Below are 17,223 nucleotides of genomic sequence, written 5' to 3'. Positions count from 1 at the left end.
CACTGGAGGCCTTGGTCAGTTTTTCTTAGTATATGACATTAATTTCAGTTTATACTGATTATGCAAGATATTTTTCCCGTGTATATTAAGAATTGTATTCTTAAGACAAAACATTGCTTCCAGATGTAACTTCATCACATCCATTCAATCCATGTGAACCGAGCCCATGCGGTCCAAATACCTTATGCAACAATGGAATTTGTTCCTGTATGACAGGTTATCATGGGGATCCCAATTTGGGATGTCGTCCAGAATGTGTTTATAATACAGACTGTCCCCCTGCTAAGGCATGCCAAAACAACAAATGCGTTAATCCGTGTATCGGAACTTGCGGAACGAATGCAGTTTGCGAAGTCCTTAACCATATACCAATGTGCACTTGCACGAAAGGTATGAGTGGAAATGCGTTCGTGGAATGTAGACCAACGCTAGGTAAATATTAAATACTGCCTAAGTACAAATACGGTCGAGTGCGTTAGCGGTGTTCCACTTACAAAAAATTTCACAATCGTTGCAACGAACTTCGCCCCTCATAGTGATAACCAATTATGACGCATTTAGGATTCCTTATCTTAGTATGAAAGTTTGAGCTCGTCCAAAATGCAGACAAAAGGTAGGTAACAAGCTAAATTTTTCGTAAGAGGAACATTGCGAACATACTCAACTGTACCATGTAGACAAAAAAAATGGCCTTAAACCTTATTTTCATTTCACAGTTGCACCGGCAAATCCATGTAATCCATCGCCATGTGGACCTAACAGCCAATGTCGTCAATTAAATGGACAAGCGATATGTTCTTGCGTGCCTGGTTTTAGAGGAAGTCCTCCAACATGCAAACCAGAATGTGTAGTCAGCTCTGAATGTTCTCTGAAAGAAGCATGCAACAATCAAAAATGCGTTAATCCATGTATCGGAGCTTGTGGGGTTGCAGCAGTTTGTGATGTTATCAATCACAATCCTATTTGCACATGCCCGCCATCATTTTCAGGCGACCCATTCATCAGATGTACAATTAGATGTGAGTATTGCTTTGTTAAGCATTCTGGTGTAATGTCGATGTGTTGATGATAAAATATGCTGTACCTTCCTAGGTACTTCATGCTTAGTTTACTGATAAATAGGAATTTATCAGTAAACTAAGCATAGTTGCATCGACTATGCATAGTTAAATTATAACAATTTAGTATAGGTATTCATTTTAATTGATATAATGTTTTTATTACAGTAGCAACCGAGGTTGAAGTTAATCCATGTGAACCGTCACCTTGTGGACCTAATTCCGTCTGCAAAATTACGGGAAACAGCTTTATATGTGCATGTATGCCTGAATTCAAAGGTATTCCACCAAATTGCCGACCAGAATGTATCAGTAACAGTGAATGTGCTTATAATCGCGCATGCCAGAATCAAAAGTGTGTGGACCCTTGTATCGGTACTTGTGGCGCAAATGCAGAATGCCGGGTAGTGAGTCATGCACCCATGTGTATATGCCAAGTGGGTTATATTGGTGATCCATTTTCATACTGTAGTCCTCAGACACTACCAGACACTACTGAAGTATTAACGCCATGTAGCCCGAGTCCATGTGGGTCTAATGCCCACTGCAGAGAGCAGAATGGCGTTGGTGCATGTCAGTGCTTAGATGGTTATTCCGGTAATCCATATGAGGGATGTAGACCAGAGTGTGCTGTCAATTCAGATTGTCCACTCAATAGGGCTTGTTCTGGTATGAAGTGTGTAGATCCCTGCCCGGGTACATGTGGATTGAATAGTTTCTGTCAAGTAACTAATCATATGCCGATCTGTACTTGCCAACAAGGTTACACTGGGAACCCATTTAGCCACTGCACAATCGTGTTGGAATGTAAGTATGCATAATAAAATAATATATTACAATTTATTATATGTAAAGTTCTGCAGTATTCGACAATGTAACCAAATTTGACTGTTACAGCACCTCCATCAGAGATTTCTCCTTGTAATCCTTCACCGTGCGGAGCCAACAGCCAATGCAAAGATATAAACAGACAAGCAGTTTGCTCTTGTTTACCAAACTTTGTTGGATCACCGCCAAATTGTCGACCAGAATGTGTCGTTAGCTCCGAATGCCCGTCAAACATGGCATGCACAAATCAAAAATGCTCCAACCCCTGTGTTTCCGCGTGTGGTGAAAATGCCAACTGCAATGTCATCAACCATAGTCCCATCTGTGTATGCAAGCAAGGCTTGACAGGGAATCCGTTCACAAGATGTTATCCATTAATAGGTAGGTGTCGTATGTAAGAAAAAACATATTTATTAATTACCTGGCAGCATTTTTTTGTAATTCCCTATGGTAAACTGGTATCGGATTTTGAAATAATTCCGTATTAATTTCAGTATCACAACCACCACTTCCACCTGCGAATCGCGATCCATGTTTACCGTCGCCCTGTGGCTTATATGCAGAGTGTCGTGTTATTGGAGGCGCTCCCTCATGTGCATGTCAACCAACTTATACCGGAAATCCACCCAACTGTAGACCAGAATGCACAATGAACTCAGAGTGCCCAAGTAACCTAGCGTGCATTAATGAGAAATGCCGCGATCCTTGTCCGGGAGCTTGTGGCCTCAACGCTGAATGCACTGTATACAACCACATAGCTCAATGTGGTTGCTTAGAGCGATATTCAGGGGATCCATTTACTCAATGCTTGTTAATGCCAGAAAATGATGGTGAGTAATTATTAGATAAATATTTTAACTTCAGTGAAACATTTCAAGCTGCTACCATAAAAAAACAAATTATACTAAGTATACTCCTATATATGTAGTATGGTGTATTTGTTCCTGAGTTATGGATGTTTTTATGTAGGTATATAAGTATTTATTTATAATTATATATTATATATATCGTCGTCTAGTACCCACAACACAAGCCTTATTGAGCTTACTGTGGGACTAGATTGATGTGTGTTTAAATTGTCTTATAATAATATTTAATATATATATTAATATATGTATACTTCGATTGCTGCAAAGGTTATTGTCGAATTTGTGTGGGTTTTTTGACAGCTTTCCATTTAACCTATTATTGGCACTAAGTTTAATAATTCATAAACGGTATTGTATGGACACCTATTTAAGATATCAAATCCTATCTTGGATATCCAACGATACACCATACATTTCTAGCCATAAAATCCTACTTTTCTCTACGCCGACCTAAGATTGTTTTTTTAAGATTTTATTTTACCACTTTTTTGGCGTGTTTTATACCCAATATATCCTTACTAAATTTATTAGGTCCTAGTCTCTAAGCTTGTCTTTCTGACCTCCAGACGTACGAACCAACAAACGGAGACTACAGTACTAGTGGAAATCTTGTTAACTAAGAAATCGTAAACATGTCATTATTACCTACACATTACTCTATGTTGCTTATCTATCTAATATATGAAATTAATAATATATTTTTGCATAGCATGTATCCAATACTTAGTAATTTGGAATGATTACGCAATTAAAAGCAAGCCAAACATCTTTGCACATTACGCGTACCTATTATGTACAATCTTGCAATGATAATGTCTATAAAATAATCCAGAAGTAAGCACAGAGCATGAATCAATCAAGTTTTTTTTTTATAACTATTACTTTTCTTTACAGATACCTTTGATGCCAACCCCTGTAACCCGTCGCCATGCGGGCCAAACGCAGACTGCAACAATGGCGTTTGTACATGTATTACAAATTATCAGGGTGACCCATACTTTGGATGTAGACCAGAATGTCTTATGAGTAGCGATTGTCCCCAGACCAAAGCTTGTGTAGAAAATAAGTGCGTAGATCCTTGCGTTAACACATGTGGCCGTAATGCAATATGCAATGTGTATAATCATATACCAATGTGCACGTGTTTGCAAGGATTTTCTGGGAATGCTTTCTTAGAATGCAGACCTGTGATTATCACTGACATTGTAGAACCATGTAACCCATCTCCTTGTGGGCCCAACAGCCAATGTAGAAGTATAAATGGTCAAGCTATATGTTCATGCGTTCAAGGATACCGAGGAGCGCCACCAACTTGTAGACCGGAATGTGTTACGAGTGCAGAATGTAGCCTTAACCAAGCCTGTTCTAATCAGCGTTGCATTGATCCATGTAAAGGTACTTGCGGAATTTCAGCACAATGTCAGGTTATAAATCATAATCCTATCTGCACTTGCCCTTCTGGTTTAACAGGGGATCCATTTTCAAGATGTGTGATTAGAGAAGGTATGTATAAAGTCTTGTTTCCGTGTATCTTGCACATAGTAAGACTGATAATGTTATCAAATACACCAGATATGTAACCCTTGATATAATTATTTCAGAGGTGCCGCCGCCATACGTGAATCCGTGTGAACCATCGCCGTGTGGCCCTAATTCTATATGTAAAGAAATCAGTGGTTCTCCGTCCTGTGCTTGCCAAGACAATTTTATGGGTTCCCCACCAAATTGTCGACCTGAATGCATTGCTAATTCAGAATGCCCAAATCCATTAGCTTGTATCAATTATAAATGCAAGGATCCTTGCCCTGGTTCTTGTGGAACGGGTGCAGAATGTCAAGTGATAAGTCACACTCCACAATGTTTGTGCCCGTCAGGATTTACAGGAGATGCTTTTATAGCATGCAGAATTCTTGATACTCCTCTACAACCATGTTCACCCTCACCGTGTGGACCTAATGCCATATGTAAAGAGCAACGAGGTGCTGGAGCATGCATATGTCTACCCGAATATTTTGGGAATCCGTACGAAGGTTGTCGTCCTGAATGCGTGGTGAATTCAGATTGTGCCACCAACTTAGCATGTATTCAAAATAAATGTAAAAATCCTTGCAACAACAATTGTGGCATTAATGCGCAATGTAATGTTGTCAATCATGTACCAACTTGTGAATGCATTTCCGGCTTAATTGGCAACCCTTATCAACAATGTTACGAAAAAACCCTAGGTATGTTCATCAGATAGTTACTTACATCATCATACCTATATTTAAAAAAGTTAATTTATAAACGATACGATCATTTCTTGATAAAAAGTATTTTTTCATTTCTCATGCTCTGGAAAAGGGTCATTGTTGTTCTATTCTAAAAGGCGTGTAGAATACGTTACGATAAGCAATTGAAATTTGGGTATAAATGGATTTTTTATATAATTTCCATTCTGATACTTCACTCCCAATTCCATAAATAACGATACTTTTGCCTAAATTGTTAGTTGAAAGTACCTTGAAAAATAAGTACTATAATAATTTATACTTAGTCATGTTTAAAAAAAAACACATGCATATTACTTTACTTCGTATTCGAAATGAAAAGTAGAGTGTTTATCGATCGTTGATCGGGGAAAGGGATCATGTCATCTCATGTCTCATGTCTTAATACTAAGTAGTTACATACAATTTATTACATAATTGATACTTATGAATTTATTAAAAATAACTTATAACAAACTTTGATACTTGTTTCCTTACAGATACACCGGCTATACAAAGAAATCCATGCGTACCGTCACCATGTGGACCGAACAGCATATGTAAAGTGTCCAACGATCAAGCAGTGTGTACATGTAATCCAGGACATTTAGGAACACCACCTGCATGTAGGCCCGAATGCGTCACAAGCTCCGAGTGTAACCAGCAGCAAGCGTGCATACGACAGAAATGTTCCAACCCATGCACTGGCGTGTGTGGACTAAACACAGAATGCAAAGTCATAAATCACAGCCCTATTTGTTCCTGTCAACCAACCTATACTGGTGACCCGTTCAGTCGATGCTATCAAATTCCAAGTAAGTGCCTATTTATATCGTAGTTTTGTGATCACACAAGATATACATCTTGCGTATCGATCGAACAAATTGGAGTAACTATCAAGTTACTCCAATTTGTTCGATCTCGGCGTCTGTTTTACAAATAACATTTTATAATTTCAGCTGCAGATGTCATTGTTCCTAGCAATCCATGTGTGCCTTCACCGTGTGGTCCTTTCTCTGAATGCCATGATGCTAATGGCGTGCCGTCATGCGCTTGTTTGCCACGATACACTGGAAGCCCTCCGAATTGTCGCCCTGAGTGCACACTCAACTCTGATTGTGCAAGTGACAAAGCTTGCATTAACGAAAGATGCGTGGATCCCTGTCCAGGCTCATGTGGCATAAATGCAATCTGTAGAGTCCAAAGTCACTTAGCAATTTGTACTTGCATAGAAAACTACGAAGGTGATCCCTTCAATCAATGCTCTGTCAAAGTGCAAAATGGTTAGTATTTTTGTCATCGTGAAGTCACATTGACATTAGTATGTTTACATACCAAGGACAGTAAAGTAAGAAATGTCTCCTCTATACGTAATTAAATTAAATGTGTCCTCAGCTTCTTCTCGATCTCTTCTTCCATGAGATTGGAGGCTTTCTTATTTACTGGCCGAGGTGTAACTAAATGCTAATTTCTGTTCGACGGAGCCGGAAAGCGGCAACTTCGGTGGAAATTTGACGCTTTTCGCAGGGAGAACAGATAATACTTTTACGTGTCGTGCCTTGTGAACAAGTTTATCTATAAGTTTAACTTTTTTTCAGATCTTGTACCAAATGATCCGTGCAATCCTTCTCCTTGTGGTTCTAACGCCGTTTGTAATAATGGAATATGTACCTGCATACCAGAATATAATGGTGATCCTTATTTCGGATGTCGCCCTGAATGTACTATCAGCTCAGATTGCCCAATGGATAAAACATGTGTCCGAAATCGTTGTGTCGATCCATGTGCTAATACGTGCGGTACAAATGCGATTTGTCAAGTGGTTACTCACATGGCGGTTTGCTCATGCCCACCTCAAACCACAGGAAACGCTTTTGTACAATGTGATCCTGTCAAAGGTAAGTAGTGCCTTAGTTGGATTCTTCAATATTTATTTGAAAGAAATTTAATACAACTACATACGTCTATTTACAGCACAACCACCCAAGAACCCATGCCAACCTTCGCCCTGTGGCCCTAACAGCCAGTGCAGAGTATTTAGTGATCAAGCAGTGTGCTCATGTTTACTTGGTTACCGTGGTGCGCCACCTTCGTGCCGGCCTGAATGCGTTTCCAGTTCCGACTGCCCACTTGACAAGGCCTGTAGCAACCAAAAATGCATAAATCCTTGTCAAGGCACATGTGGAGTGGGTGCTCAGTGTCAAGTGATTAATCACAATCCCATATGTTCCTGCCCATCATCCATGACGGGCGATGCCTTCACAAGATGCATACCGATGCGTAAGTTCACATTTTTTTTATTTAATTTTTAAGTAGGTACGTACGTTGAAGTTAGTTAGTTTCGTGATGTACACACTTTTATTAAGCTTCACTGCGTATACCTATGCCTATATTTGTATATAAGTGCTCAAATCTTGTAACTATTGAACTAACTTCTCAGTATCTGATTCAGCTGAAATTTGGAGTACTACCGTAGTTCCAATGCATTAGCAAGGTCTATATAAGTACTTATACAAGCAAATGAGAAGACAGTAATAAAAGTGTATCCCAAAGAAATTTTTAGACAGTAACTTGATTAAGATATTCTTTTAATTTTAGCGGCTCAACCACCATTGCCTATCAACCCCTGCCAGCCATCACCGTGTGGTCCCAATTCCATATGTCAGCAAACTGGTGGAAATATACCATCTTGTCAATGCATGCCCGAATTTATTGGATCACCGCCGAACTGTCGTCCTGAATGTATTGCTAACAGCGAATGCCCTCCACAAATGGCGTGTATGAACAGAAAATGCCAAAACCCATGTTTAAATGCCTGCGGAATAAACGCAGAATGTCAAGTTGTTAGTCACACTTCTATATGTAAATGTCCGGAGGGCTATTATGGCGACGCGGCTGTGCAGTGTACTCCTCTGTCTTTGATACCAGTGGCTCAGTTATCTCCTTGTTCTCCTTCTCCGTGCGGGCCCAATGCTGAATGTAGAGAGCGTTCAGATGCTGGTGCCTGTGTTTGCATTACAGGGTACTTCGGTGACCCATATGAAGGATGCCGTCCCGAATGTATCGTAAGCACCGACTGTCCGAGCCACAGAGCTTGCACTAGAAATAAATGTATAGATCCATGTCCGGGTACTTGTGCACCAAATGCTGAATGCCAAGTCGTAAACCACTTACCGCTGTGTACATGTCCATCTGGCTTGACTGGCGACCCTTTCAGACAATGTGTTCGACAATGTAAGTATATTTGAAGCACACTGTACTTAAGTAAGAATGTTATATTTGTATAAATTATACTATGTTGTTTATCATTCTTAACATAATGTTATAATTTCAGCTGTTGAAAACTTACCTCCTTCAACTCCATGTCAACCTTCTCCATGTGGGCCTAATAGTCAATGTCGCGTAACAAACGGCCAGAGCGTGTGTTCTTGCTTACCTGAATATAGGGGTTATCCTCCAAATTGTAGACCAGAGTGCGTAGTGAATTCAGAATGTCCGTCTGACAAAACATGTAGAAATCAGAAATGTGAATCACCTTGTCCGGGACCGTGTGGACAAAACACAGATTGTAGAGTTGTAAACCACAGTCCAATATGCACCTGCCTAAGCAAGTACACGGGAGATCCATTCTCTAGATGTTACTTGTTCACAGGTTAGTAATTAAAATAGAAATAGCATCTTTCCTAAAAGCGTAATTATATATTACCATACATTATGATCGCATATATGTAACATTAAGTAGTAACTGTTTAATTATATTTCAGCATCGGCAGTATTCACGCCTGAGCAAGATCCATGCGTACCTTCACCGTGCGGTCCCAATTCGCTGTGCAGAAATTTAAATGGTATTCCTTCATGCTCGTGTTTACCAAATTTCGAAGGCAGTCCACCTAACTGCAAGCCCGAGTGCACAATTAATGAAGAATGTCCCAGTAACCTAGCATGTATCAACCAGAAATGTAGGGATCCATGTCCTGGCTCATGCGGTCTAAACGCAATATGCCAGGTCGTCAATCATTTTTCGGTTTGTTCGTGCAACCAAGGATACACAGGAAATGCTTTTACGCAATGCATTAAAATTCCCATCCAAGGTAAATTTTTACATATACATTCTGACATTTTCTTTCTTATGGTGGGTTATACATTCAATTTGTATTACAATTAAAATTAATGTTGCAGAACATGATGATCCATGCAATCCTTCGCCGTGTGGTGTAAATGCAGTATGCTCAAACGGCCAATGCAGTTGTATCGCGGAATTCCGTGGCGATCCTTACACGGGATGCAGGCCGGAATGTGTGCAGAGCTCGGACTGTGAGAAAAATTTGGCCTGTGTGAAAAATAAATGTAAGGATCCTTGCCCTGGCACCTGCGCTGTTAACGCTATATGCACCGTGGTTAACCATATACCGATGTGCTCTTGTCCTGACAGGATGACCGGAAACGCACTTGTAGATTGTCGACCTGTTGTAGGTGAGTAAAATAGAATTTCCAACTATTCTAACGATTATTTACTAGACAGATAAAATAATAGATTACGATTAGCAGATAAAACTGATACAACTTATTCATTTCAGAACCCGTTATTACAAATTCCTGTCAACCATCCCCGTGTGGACCAAACAGTCTATGCAGGAACGTAAACGGGCAAGCCACCTGCTCGTGCGCTCCGAACAACATAGGGTCACCTCCTTCTTGTCGCCCAGAATGTATCATTAGCGCTGAGTGTACACTCAACCAAGCTTGTAGTAATCAGCGTTGTGTCAATCCGTGCATCGGGTCCTGTGGTGTAAATGCAGAATGTAAAGTTGTAAACCATAATCCGATTTGCTCATGTCCCGCAACCTACACAGGGAATCCATTCTCGCGATGCTTTAAACAACGTAAGTAATAAAAATGTTTGACAACTAACTTATACACATTTTAACTGATACACATACCCTTTTTATGTGAAACCAGGCTTAAATTATTCATTATGCCATTTACAATTGCAGCTGAACAAATACCTGAGCCCGTTAATCCATGCACACCATCACCATGCGGACCTTACTCTTTATGCAAAGAAGTAAATGGAGCACCATCATGTACCTGCTTAGAAGGTTACCAGGGGTCAGCCCCGTATTGTCGACCTGAGTGTATCAGCAGCGAAGAATGTTCCCTACACCTGTCGTGCATAAATAACAAATGTAAAAATCCATGTGAGGGCGTTTGTGGTTCCAATGCCGAATGTAGAGTGGTCAGTCATTCGCCTAATTGTATATGCCCGTTCGGATACACGGGAGATCCATTTGTGGCATGTCAACCAACTCCACATCAAATAGAGCCTCCTGCAACTCCCTGCTCACCTTCACCTTGCGGTGTAAATGCCGTTTGCAGAGAAAGAAATAGTGCCGGATCGTGTTCCTGCTTAGAAGGTTATATTGGGAACCCGTATGAGGGCTGTCGTCCAGAATGCGTTGTTAATACTGACTGTCCACTAAATGAAGCATGCTTAAACAATAAATGTGCTGACCCGTGCCCGGGCACCTGCGGCACTAACGCAGAGTGTCAAGTGGTGAATCACTCTCCTCTATGCACATGCATAAATAGTTACACGGGGGATCCATTTAGGTACTGCGTTTATCAGGGTAAGTAACCGATGCACTTAGTGATTAATTAAAAATATAATTCATTGTACTGAACTCAATTCAAACTTTTTTTTCTATATTCTAGAACCACACGTGCCATCACCAACGGTTGATGTTTGTTATCCATCGCCATGCGGGCCAAACAGTCAATGTAAATCAGTTAACAATCAGGCTGTATGTTCTTGTTTGCGGGAGTATGTGGGCTCGCCACCTAATTGCCGACCTGAATGCGTCGTTAGCACAGAGTGCCCTCACGATAAGGCGTGTGTCAACAACAAGTGCATAAACCCATGCCCAAAGCCATGTGGAGTCAATGCTAACTGCAAAGTGGTTAACCATAGCCCTATATGCTCTTGTAAAGCCTCTTATACTGGAGACCCGTTTACAATTTGCACCTTTGTCCAATGTAAGTCATTATAATTTATAACTGAATGTTGATACCTACATATTTTTTCATTTTATTATTTTTCTGTCCTGGCTATGCATTGCATCATTCTTTTTAGTTTAAGATAATAGTTACAGTAGCTCTCTCTCTTCCTAGCTATCCATCTCACATGGTGGCGGGGTCAGCTTTCCTGCTTAACTTTCTCCACTTCGCCCTGTCCACGACATCATAATAGTTACAGTATAATTTGTCTATTTCAGATGACGTACAACCACCGGTTTCTGATAATCCTTGCATTCCATCACCTTGTGGTCCTAATGCAGAATGTCGTAACATACAAAATACACCATCGTGCTCGTGTATGGTCAACTTTATTGGTAGTCCACCCAACTGCAGACCCGAATGTACTATTCATTCTGACTGTCAAAGTGATCGTGCGTGTATGAACTCAAAATGCCAAGATCCTTGCCCGGGAGCTTGCGGAGTCTACGCCACATGCAATGTCCTAAATCATATTCCTATATGTACATGTATTGAAGGATACATTGGAGATCCATTCACTAGCTGCAGAGTAAAACCGTTGGAAGGTAAATTATATCACACATACTGCTGCAATATATTCAGCTAAGTTATCCATAATGACTTTATATATTGGTAATATTAAAATATTATTATGTATGTATTCCTAAAAATTAAATACACATTACATATTACAGAAAAACCTCTTATCACCGATGCCTGTGCTAACGTGCGTTGCGGTTCAAACGCAGAGTGCCTAAGCGGCCAGTGCCAATGTTTACCACAATTTCACGGAGATCCTTACTTTAACTGCCGCCCTGAATGTGTTTATAGCACTGATTGTGACCAAAACAAAGCATGTGTTCAAAGGAAATGTGTCGACCCTTGTGTTGGCGCTTGTGGACAAAATGCCATATGCACTGTTGTAAACCATATCTCCATGTGCAGCTGCAACAATGGTTTCACTGGCAATGCATTTGTACTTTGCAATCCAATGAGAGGTAATAATAAGAATAACTGCAAAATGTTATGAATGTTTCAACAGAAAAGCATATGCACATTCATATAGAAAACTTCATCAATCTTTATCACACTTATTTATTATATTACAGCACCATCGGTAGAAAATCCATGTAGTTCGGCAGTCTGTGGACCAAACAGTCAATGCAGGGAAATAAACAATCAAGCAGTTTGTTCTTGTCTACCTTCTTACCTAGGCATCCCGCCAGCCTGCAGGCCTGAATGTGTGGTAAACGCGGAGTGCTTACAGAACCAAGCATGTATGGGACAGAAATGTGTAGATCCGTGCATTGGAGCTTGCGGACTAAGAGCAACATGCAAGGTTATAAATCACAATCCTGTATGCACATGTCCACCATCATACTCAGGCGACCCATTCGTACAGTGTACTTTAGTGTTCAGTAAGTGTAATTTTGTATTTTAGCTATTTGCCTAAGATATCGATTTAATTTTTTTTAATGGTTAATCCTAATAATTACGATTATAGGTACGCCTGAGGTTGTGAACCCATGTCAACCGTCGCCATGTGGCCCTAATTCAATCTGTAAGGAAGTTGATGAAAATCCATCGTGTACATGTATGCCTAATTACAAGGGCCAACCACCCTACTGTAGACCGGAATGTATTAGCAATAGTGAATGTGCATCACACTTGGCTTGTGTCAATCAGAAATGCAGAGATCCATGTGTTGGGGCCTGTGGATCGAATGCTGAATGTAGAGTTGTCAGCCATTCAGCAATGTGCGTATGTACGCAAGGTTATGTTGGTGATCCCTTCTCTCAATGCACGTTGCAACCCCAAACTGAAATATTAAGACCTTGCACACCCTCACCTTGCGGTTCGAATGCAGTATGCAAGGAACAAAATAATGTGGGCTCATGTATGTGCAATGAAGGCTATTTTGGAAACCCATACGAAGGATGTCGTCCAGAATGCGTGACTAATTCTGACTGTCCCGGAAATAAAGCTTGTATTGGAAACAAGTGCCAAGATCCATGCCCTGGCACTTGTGGAATTAATGCAGAATGTTCAGTTATTAATCATTCTCCTAATTGCGTTTGTATTGCGGGATACACTGGTAATGCTTTACGTATCTGTAATATTTCTCGTAAGTAATATTTTTATTCTTGTGATCTTTCGTCAGTAAAATAATATTTATTTAAATATAGTCTGATTAATATTGTATCATTTATTTTAGCTCAAGATACACCTATAAGAAACGTATGCTCCCCTAGCCCATGCGGACCGAACAGCCAATGTCGCGAGATTAATAATCAGGCTGTTTGTAGTTGTTTACCCGACTACACCGGCGAACCGCCTTCTTGCAAACCTGAATGTTTATTAAGCTCTGATTGTGCACCAGACAGAGCATGCATCAATAAAAAATGCGTTAACCCTTGTCCTGGACCTTGTGGCCAGAAAGCAGAATGCAGAACATTCAACCATAATCCAATTTGTAGCTGTTTATCAGGCTTTACTGGAGACCCTTTTACAAGATGTTATGCAAAGCCAGGTAAGCCCGTCGTTCACTTACATAGTTATTTAACTTATTTTCAACACTGATACGAAGTAACCAAACGTGTGAATGATTTTAGTGACACAGCCGACAGTCGTAGAAAGAGACCCGTGCGTACCATCACCGTGTGGTATATATGCAACTTGTCGCAACAACGGCGGGCAAGCATCTTGCTCGTGTTCTCTAGGATACTTCGGAAGCCCTCCCAACTGCCGGCCAGAGTGCGTCACCAATCAAGATTGCGTTAGCTCTCTCGCGTGCATCAACGAAAAATGCAGAGATCCTTGCACTGGAGCATGTGGGCAAAACGCACGTTGTTCCGTTTTAAATCACATTTCTATGTGCACATGTATAGAAGGCTTTAAAGGCGATCCTTTCACGGCTTGCAATATTATACAAGAAGGTAATAACCTCATGTTAATATTTAGCGCAACAAAAATAATGATATACGAGTTACGGGTAAAGTGGGTAGGTATAGCTACATACATTATTTACATTTGTGTTTTGTTTTAGATCCTACACCAACGGATTTATGTAATCCATCGCCTTGTGGTCCCAATGCAGAATGTAATAATGGAGATTGTAGATGTTTACCTGAATACGGTGGAGATCCTTATATCGGTTGTCGACCAGAGTGTACCATAAGTACGGACTGTCAAAGAAACCAAATTTGTATTGACAAGAAATGTGTAAATCCATGCCCCGATACCTGTGGTAGCAACGCAATATGCGAAGTCATCAACCATGTACCCATGTGCAGTTGTCCACCAGGTTTCACAGGAAACTCGTTCGTTACATGTAATGTTGTTCAAAGTAAGTGTTCAGTTGAGTTCACCATTACGTGAAATAGAGAATAAAACTGATACATGATGACACGACAAACGAAATACGTATTAAGTAGGTACTAATAATTATTTTTTAATTTTCAGCGCCATCACCTACAATGCCATGTAATCCAAGTCCTTGCGGTCCGAATAGTCAATGCCGGGAAATAAATAACGTAGCGGTTTGCTCATGTCTGCCTGGCTTTTCTGGAAATCCTCCCACATGCAGGCCCGAGTGCACGACAAGTGCCGAATGCGCATTGAACAAGGCTTGTAACAACTACAAATGTGTGAATCCATGCATCGGAGCTTGTGGTATACGGGCACATTGCGAAGTTGTCAATCATAATCCTATTTGTTCTTGCCCAAGCGAACTCACGGGTGACCCATTCTCCAGGTGTATCCCGAGACGTAAGTAGTATAACTTTGGACAAAAAAATAACCGACTTCACAAAAGAGTTTAAAATCCAATACAATCTTTAAACAGTGTTCATTGCAAATTTACTGTATATTTCTTTCGGACAGCACATGCACGATAAAAATACCGAAATAATAAAAGGTGTGTGTATAATAATTTCGAGCAAGTGTGATGATTAGATGAAAAATATCAAACAAAATCAAACCAACAAAATCCAAATTAACGTTATTAAATATTTATCATTCAAAATCATCGAACCAATTCAACCGGTCAACATAAGGAAACAACTCAAAATTTCAGATTATTTTGCCACACATGTGGATAAAATGCAACTTTGTTATCCGTTTATGATCAAGAGAACCTTTACCAGCTGGTGTGATGGCAAAAAAATCTTTTATTTAGCTTTTGATTCTGAAATAATATACTTGATTATTATTAATTGAAATTCCTATTTTGCAGCACTCGAAATCCCTCCTCAAGTTAATCCATGCCAGCCTTCACCGTGTGGGCCCAACGCAGTTTGTCAAACTATAAATGATTCACCGTCGTGTTCTTGTCTGCCACAATTTATCGGATTACCGCCCAATTGTCGCCCCCAATGCTCTAGTAACAGCGAGTGTTCTAATAATTTAGCGTGCATTAATAACAAGTGTGCCGATCCTTGCATAGGTGCTTGTGGCACGATGGCTGAATGTAGAGTTGTTAGTCATACGCCGAACTGTGTGTGCCCTCAGGGATATATGGGTGATCCATTTGTTTTGTGCCGTGTGCAAGTAGACACTGAACAACCACCGCAGCCCTGTACTCCGTCTCCTTGCGGAAGCAATGCGGTGTGTAAGGAACGAAACAACGCTGCCTCGTGTGTTTGTGCACCAGAATATATCGGAAACCCTTACGAAGGATGCCGACCTGAATGCTCAGTTAATACCGATTGTCCATCTAATAGAATATGTCAGCAAAACAAATGTCGAGATCCTTGCCCTGGCACTTGTGGAGTAAACGCTCAATGTCAAGCGATCAATCACTCTCCGACTTGTACCTGCCTGCAAGGATTTACTGGAAACCCCTTCCAGAATTGCGTCCCGATACGACGTAAGTTCGGAACTCATCGTTTTTACATATGAATAGTATAAGTAGTAATAGTCTATAGTAACACTTCACTCATTAAGAGAATACTCATCAAGTGTTTTTTTTGTAAACTATTCAGTTTAAAATGCATACATGTAAAAAGTTATGGCAAATATGTCTATATCAAATAAAAATTTCTTTTACAGCTGTAGAAGAAAGAAACCCTTGTTCTCCATCGCCGTGTGGACCCAACAGTGCCTGCAAAGTAATAAACGATCAAGCAGTTTGCTCTTGCCAGCCCGAATATCAGGGATCTCCACCAAACTGCAGACCGGAATGCATTATCAGTGCCGAATGTCCGACAAATATGGCTTGCCTTCGTCAGAAATGTACAGATCCTTGCGTAGGCCAATGCGGACAGAATGCTAGATGTCACGTTATAAACCATAGTCCAATATGTTCCTGCATTGACCGATATACCGGTGATCCTTTCAGCCGCTGCTACTTAATGACCGTCCCTGTAGAATTTAAACCCCAGGATCCATGCTTACCTTCACCATGCGGATCTTTCAGTCAGTGTAGAGATATAGGCGGTATCCCATCATGCACCTGTTTGCCTACCTATATAGGCGCTCCACCGCAGTGTCGACCCGAGTGTACAATAAATTCGGATTGTCCCAGTGATACAGCATGCATCAATCAAAAATGCAGAGACCCTTGTCCAGGATCATGTGGCTTAAATGCACGTTGTACAATTAAAAATCACACTCCCATATGTACGTGCATCGATAATTACGTTGGCGATGCCTTCACTGAATGTAAATTACAAGGTACTTTTAATTCATATTACTATCGTACTCTTATTACACCATCCCTCAAATCAAATAAGTTTGTTAAAAAGTTTTCTTTCTCGCTCTCTCTTTCTCTCTCTCCTTTAACAAGTATAAGCCCGACCAAGAAAATAAAATACTTCGCCATATGTAATGTCATAACCTATTTTTGCAGTTCCACCTCAGGATGAAATCGACCCTTGCAATCCTTCACCTTGTGGAGCAAATGCAGTATGCAATAACGGAGTGTGCACATGTATCCCGGAATATCAAGGGGATCCGTACTTTGAATGTCATCCTGAATGCATTTTGAGTTCTGATTGTTCTCAAGACAAAGCATGTATGCGTAACAAATGCGTAAATCCGTGTAATAGTGGTGTATGCGCGAGCAATGCGATATGTGAAGTTATCGGACATATACCGATGTGCCGATGTCCTGAAGCTATGACTGGGAATGCTTTTATTCAATGCACACCCATGGAAGGTAACTACATAGTTTTATAAATATGTATA

The 17,223-nt window shown here is 40.5% G+C and overlaps 1 protein-coding gene across 1 annotated transcript in view; it reads left to right on the top strand.

Annotated features, from left to right (window-relative positions):
• LOC134665191 (uncharacterized) overlaps positions 1-17,223 on the top strand; it is a 138,238-nt gene that overhangs the window by 83,480 nt on the left and 37,535 nt on the right. Inside the window, exons 60-88 of the mRNA XM_063522058.1 lie at positions 124-432; positions 717-1,019; positions 1,227-1,865; positions 1,956-2,267; positions 2,381-2,716; positions 3,650-4,258; positions 4,357-4,980; positions 5,505-5,819; positions 5,964-6,287; positions 6,603-6,902; positions 6,979-7,284; positions 7,603-8,238; positions 8,339-8,656; positions 8,769-9,095; positions 9,184-9,477; positions 9,582-9,887; positions 9,999-10,631; positions 10,717-11,037; positions 11,277-11,603; positions 11,733-12,035; positions 12,147-12,455; positions 12,542-13,162; positions 13,253-13,567; positions 13,650-13,973; positions 14,084-14,383; positions 14,500-14,805; positions 15,272-15,904; positions 16,087-16,710; positions 16,886-17,194. Coding sequence (XP_063378128.1) covers positions 124-432; positions 717-1,019; positions 1,227-1,865; positions 1,956-2,267; positions 2,381-2,716; positions 3,650-4,258; positions 4,357-4,980; positions 5,505-5,819; positions 5,964-6,287; positions 6,603-6,902; positions 6,979-7,284; positions 7,603-8,238; positions 8,339-8,656; positions 8,769-9,095; positions 9,184-9,477; positions 9,582-9,887; positions 9,999-10,631; positions 10,717-11,037; positions 11,277-11,603; positions 11,733-12,035; positions 12,147-12,455; positions 12,542-13,162; positions 13,253-13,567; positions 13,650-13,973; positions 14,084-14,383; positions 14,500-14,805; positions 15,272-15,904; positions 16,087-16,710; positions 16,886-17,194 — 11,583 coding nt within the window. The remainder of the gene's footprint in view (positions 1-123; positions 433-716; positions 1,020-1,226; positions 1,866-1,955; positions 2,268-2,380; positions 2,717-3,649; positions 4,259-4,356; positions 4,981-5,504; positions 5,820-5,963; positions 6,288-6,602; positions 6,903-6,978; positions 7,285-7,602; positions 8,239-8,338; positions 8,657-8,768; positions 9,096-9,183; positions 9,478-9,581; positions 9,888-9,998; positions 10,632-10,716; positions 11,038-11,276; positions 11,604-11,732; positions 12,036-12,146; positions 12,456-12,541; positions 13,163-13,252; positions 13,568-13,649; positions 13,974-14,083; positions 14,384-14,499; positions 14,806-15,271; positions 15,905-16,086; positions 16,711-16,885; positions 17,195-17,223) is intronic.

This window comes from Cydia fagiglandana, chromosome 6, assembly GCF_963556715.1.
Source record: "Cydia fagiglandana chromosome 6, ilCydFagi1.1, whole genome shotgun sequence".
NCBI lineage: Eukaryota > Metazoa > Arthropoda > Insecta > Lepidoptera > Tortricidae > Cydia > Cydia fagiglandana.
The sequence above is the reverse complement of the archived record's forward strand: the minus strand, read 5'-3'. Positions and strand labels throughout refer to the sequence as shown.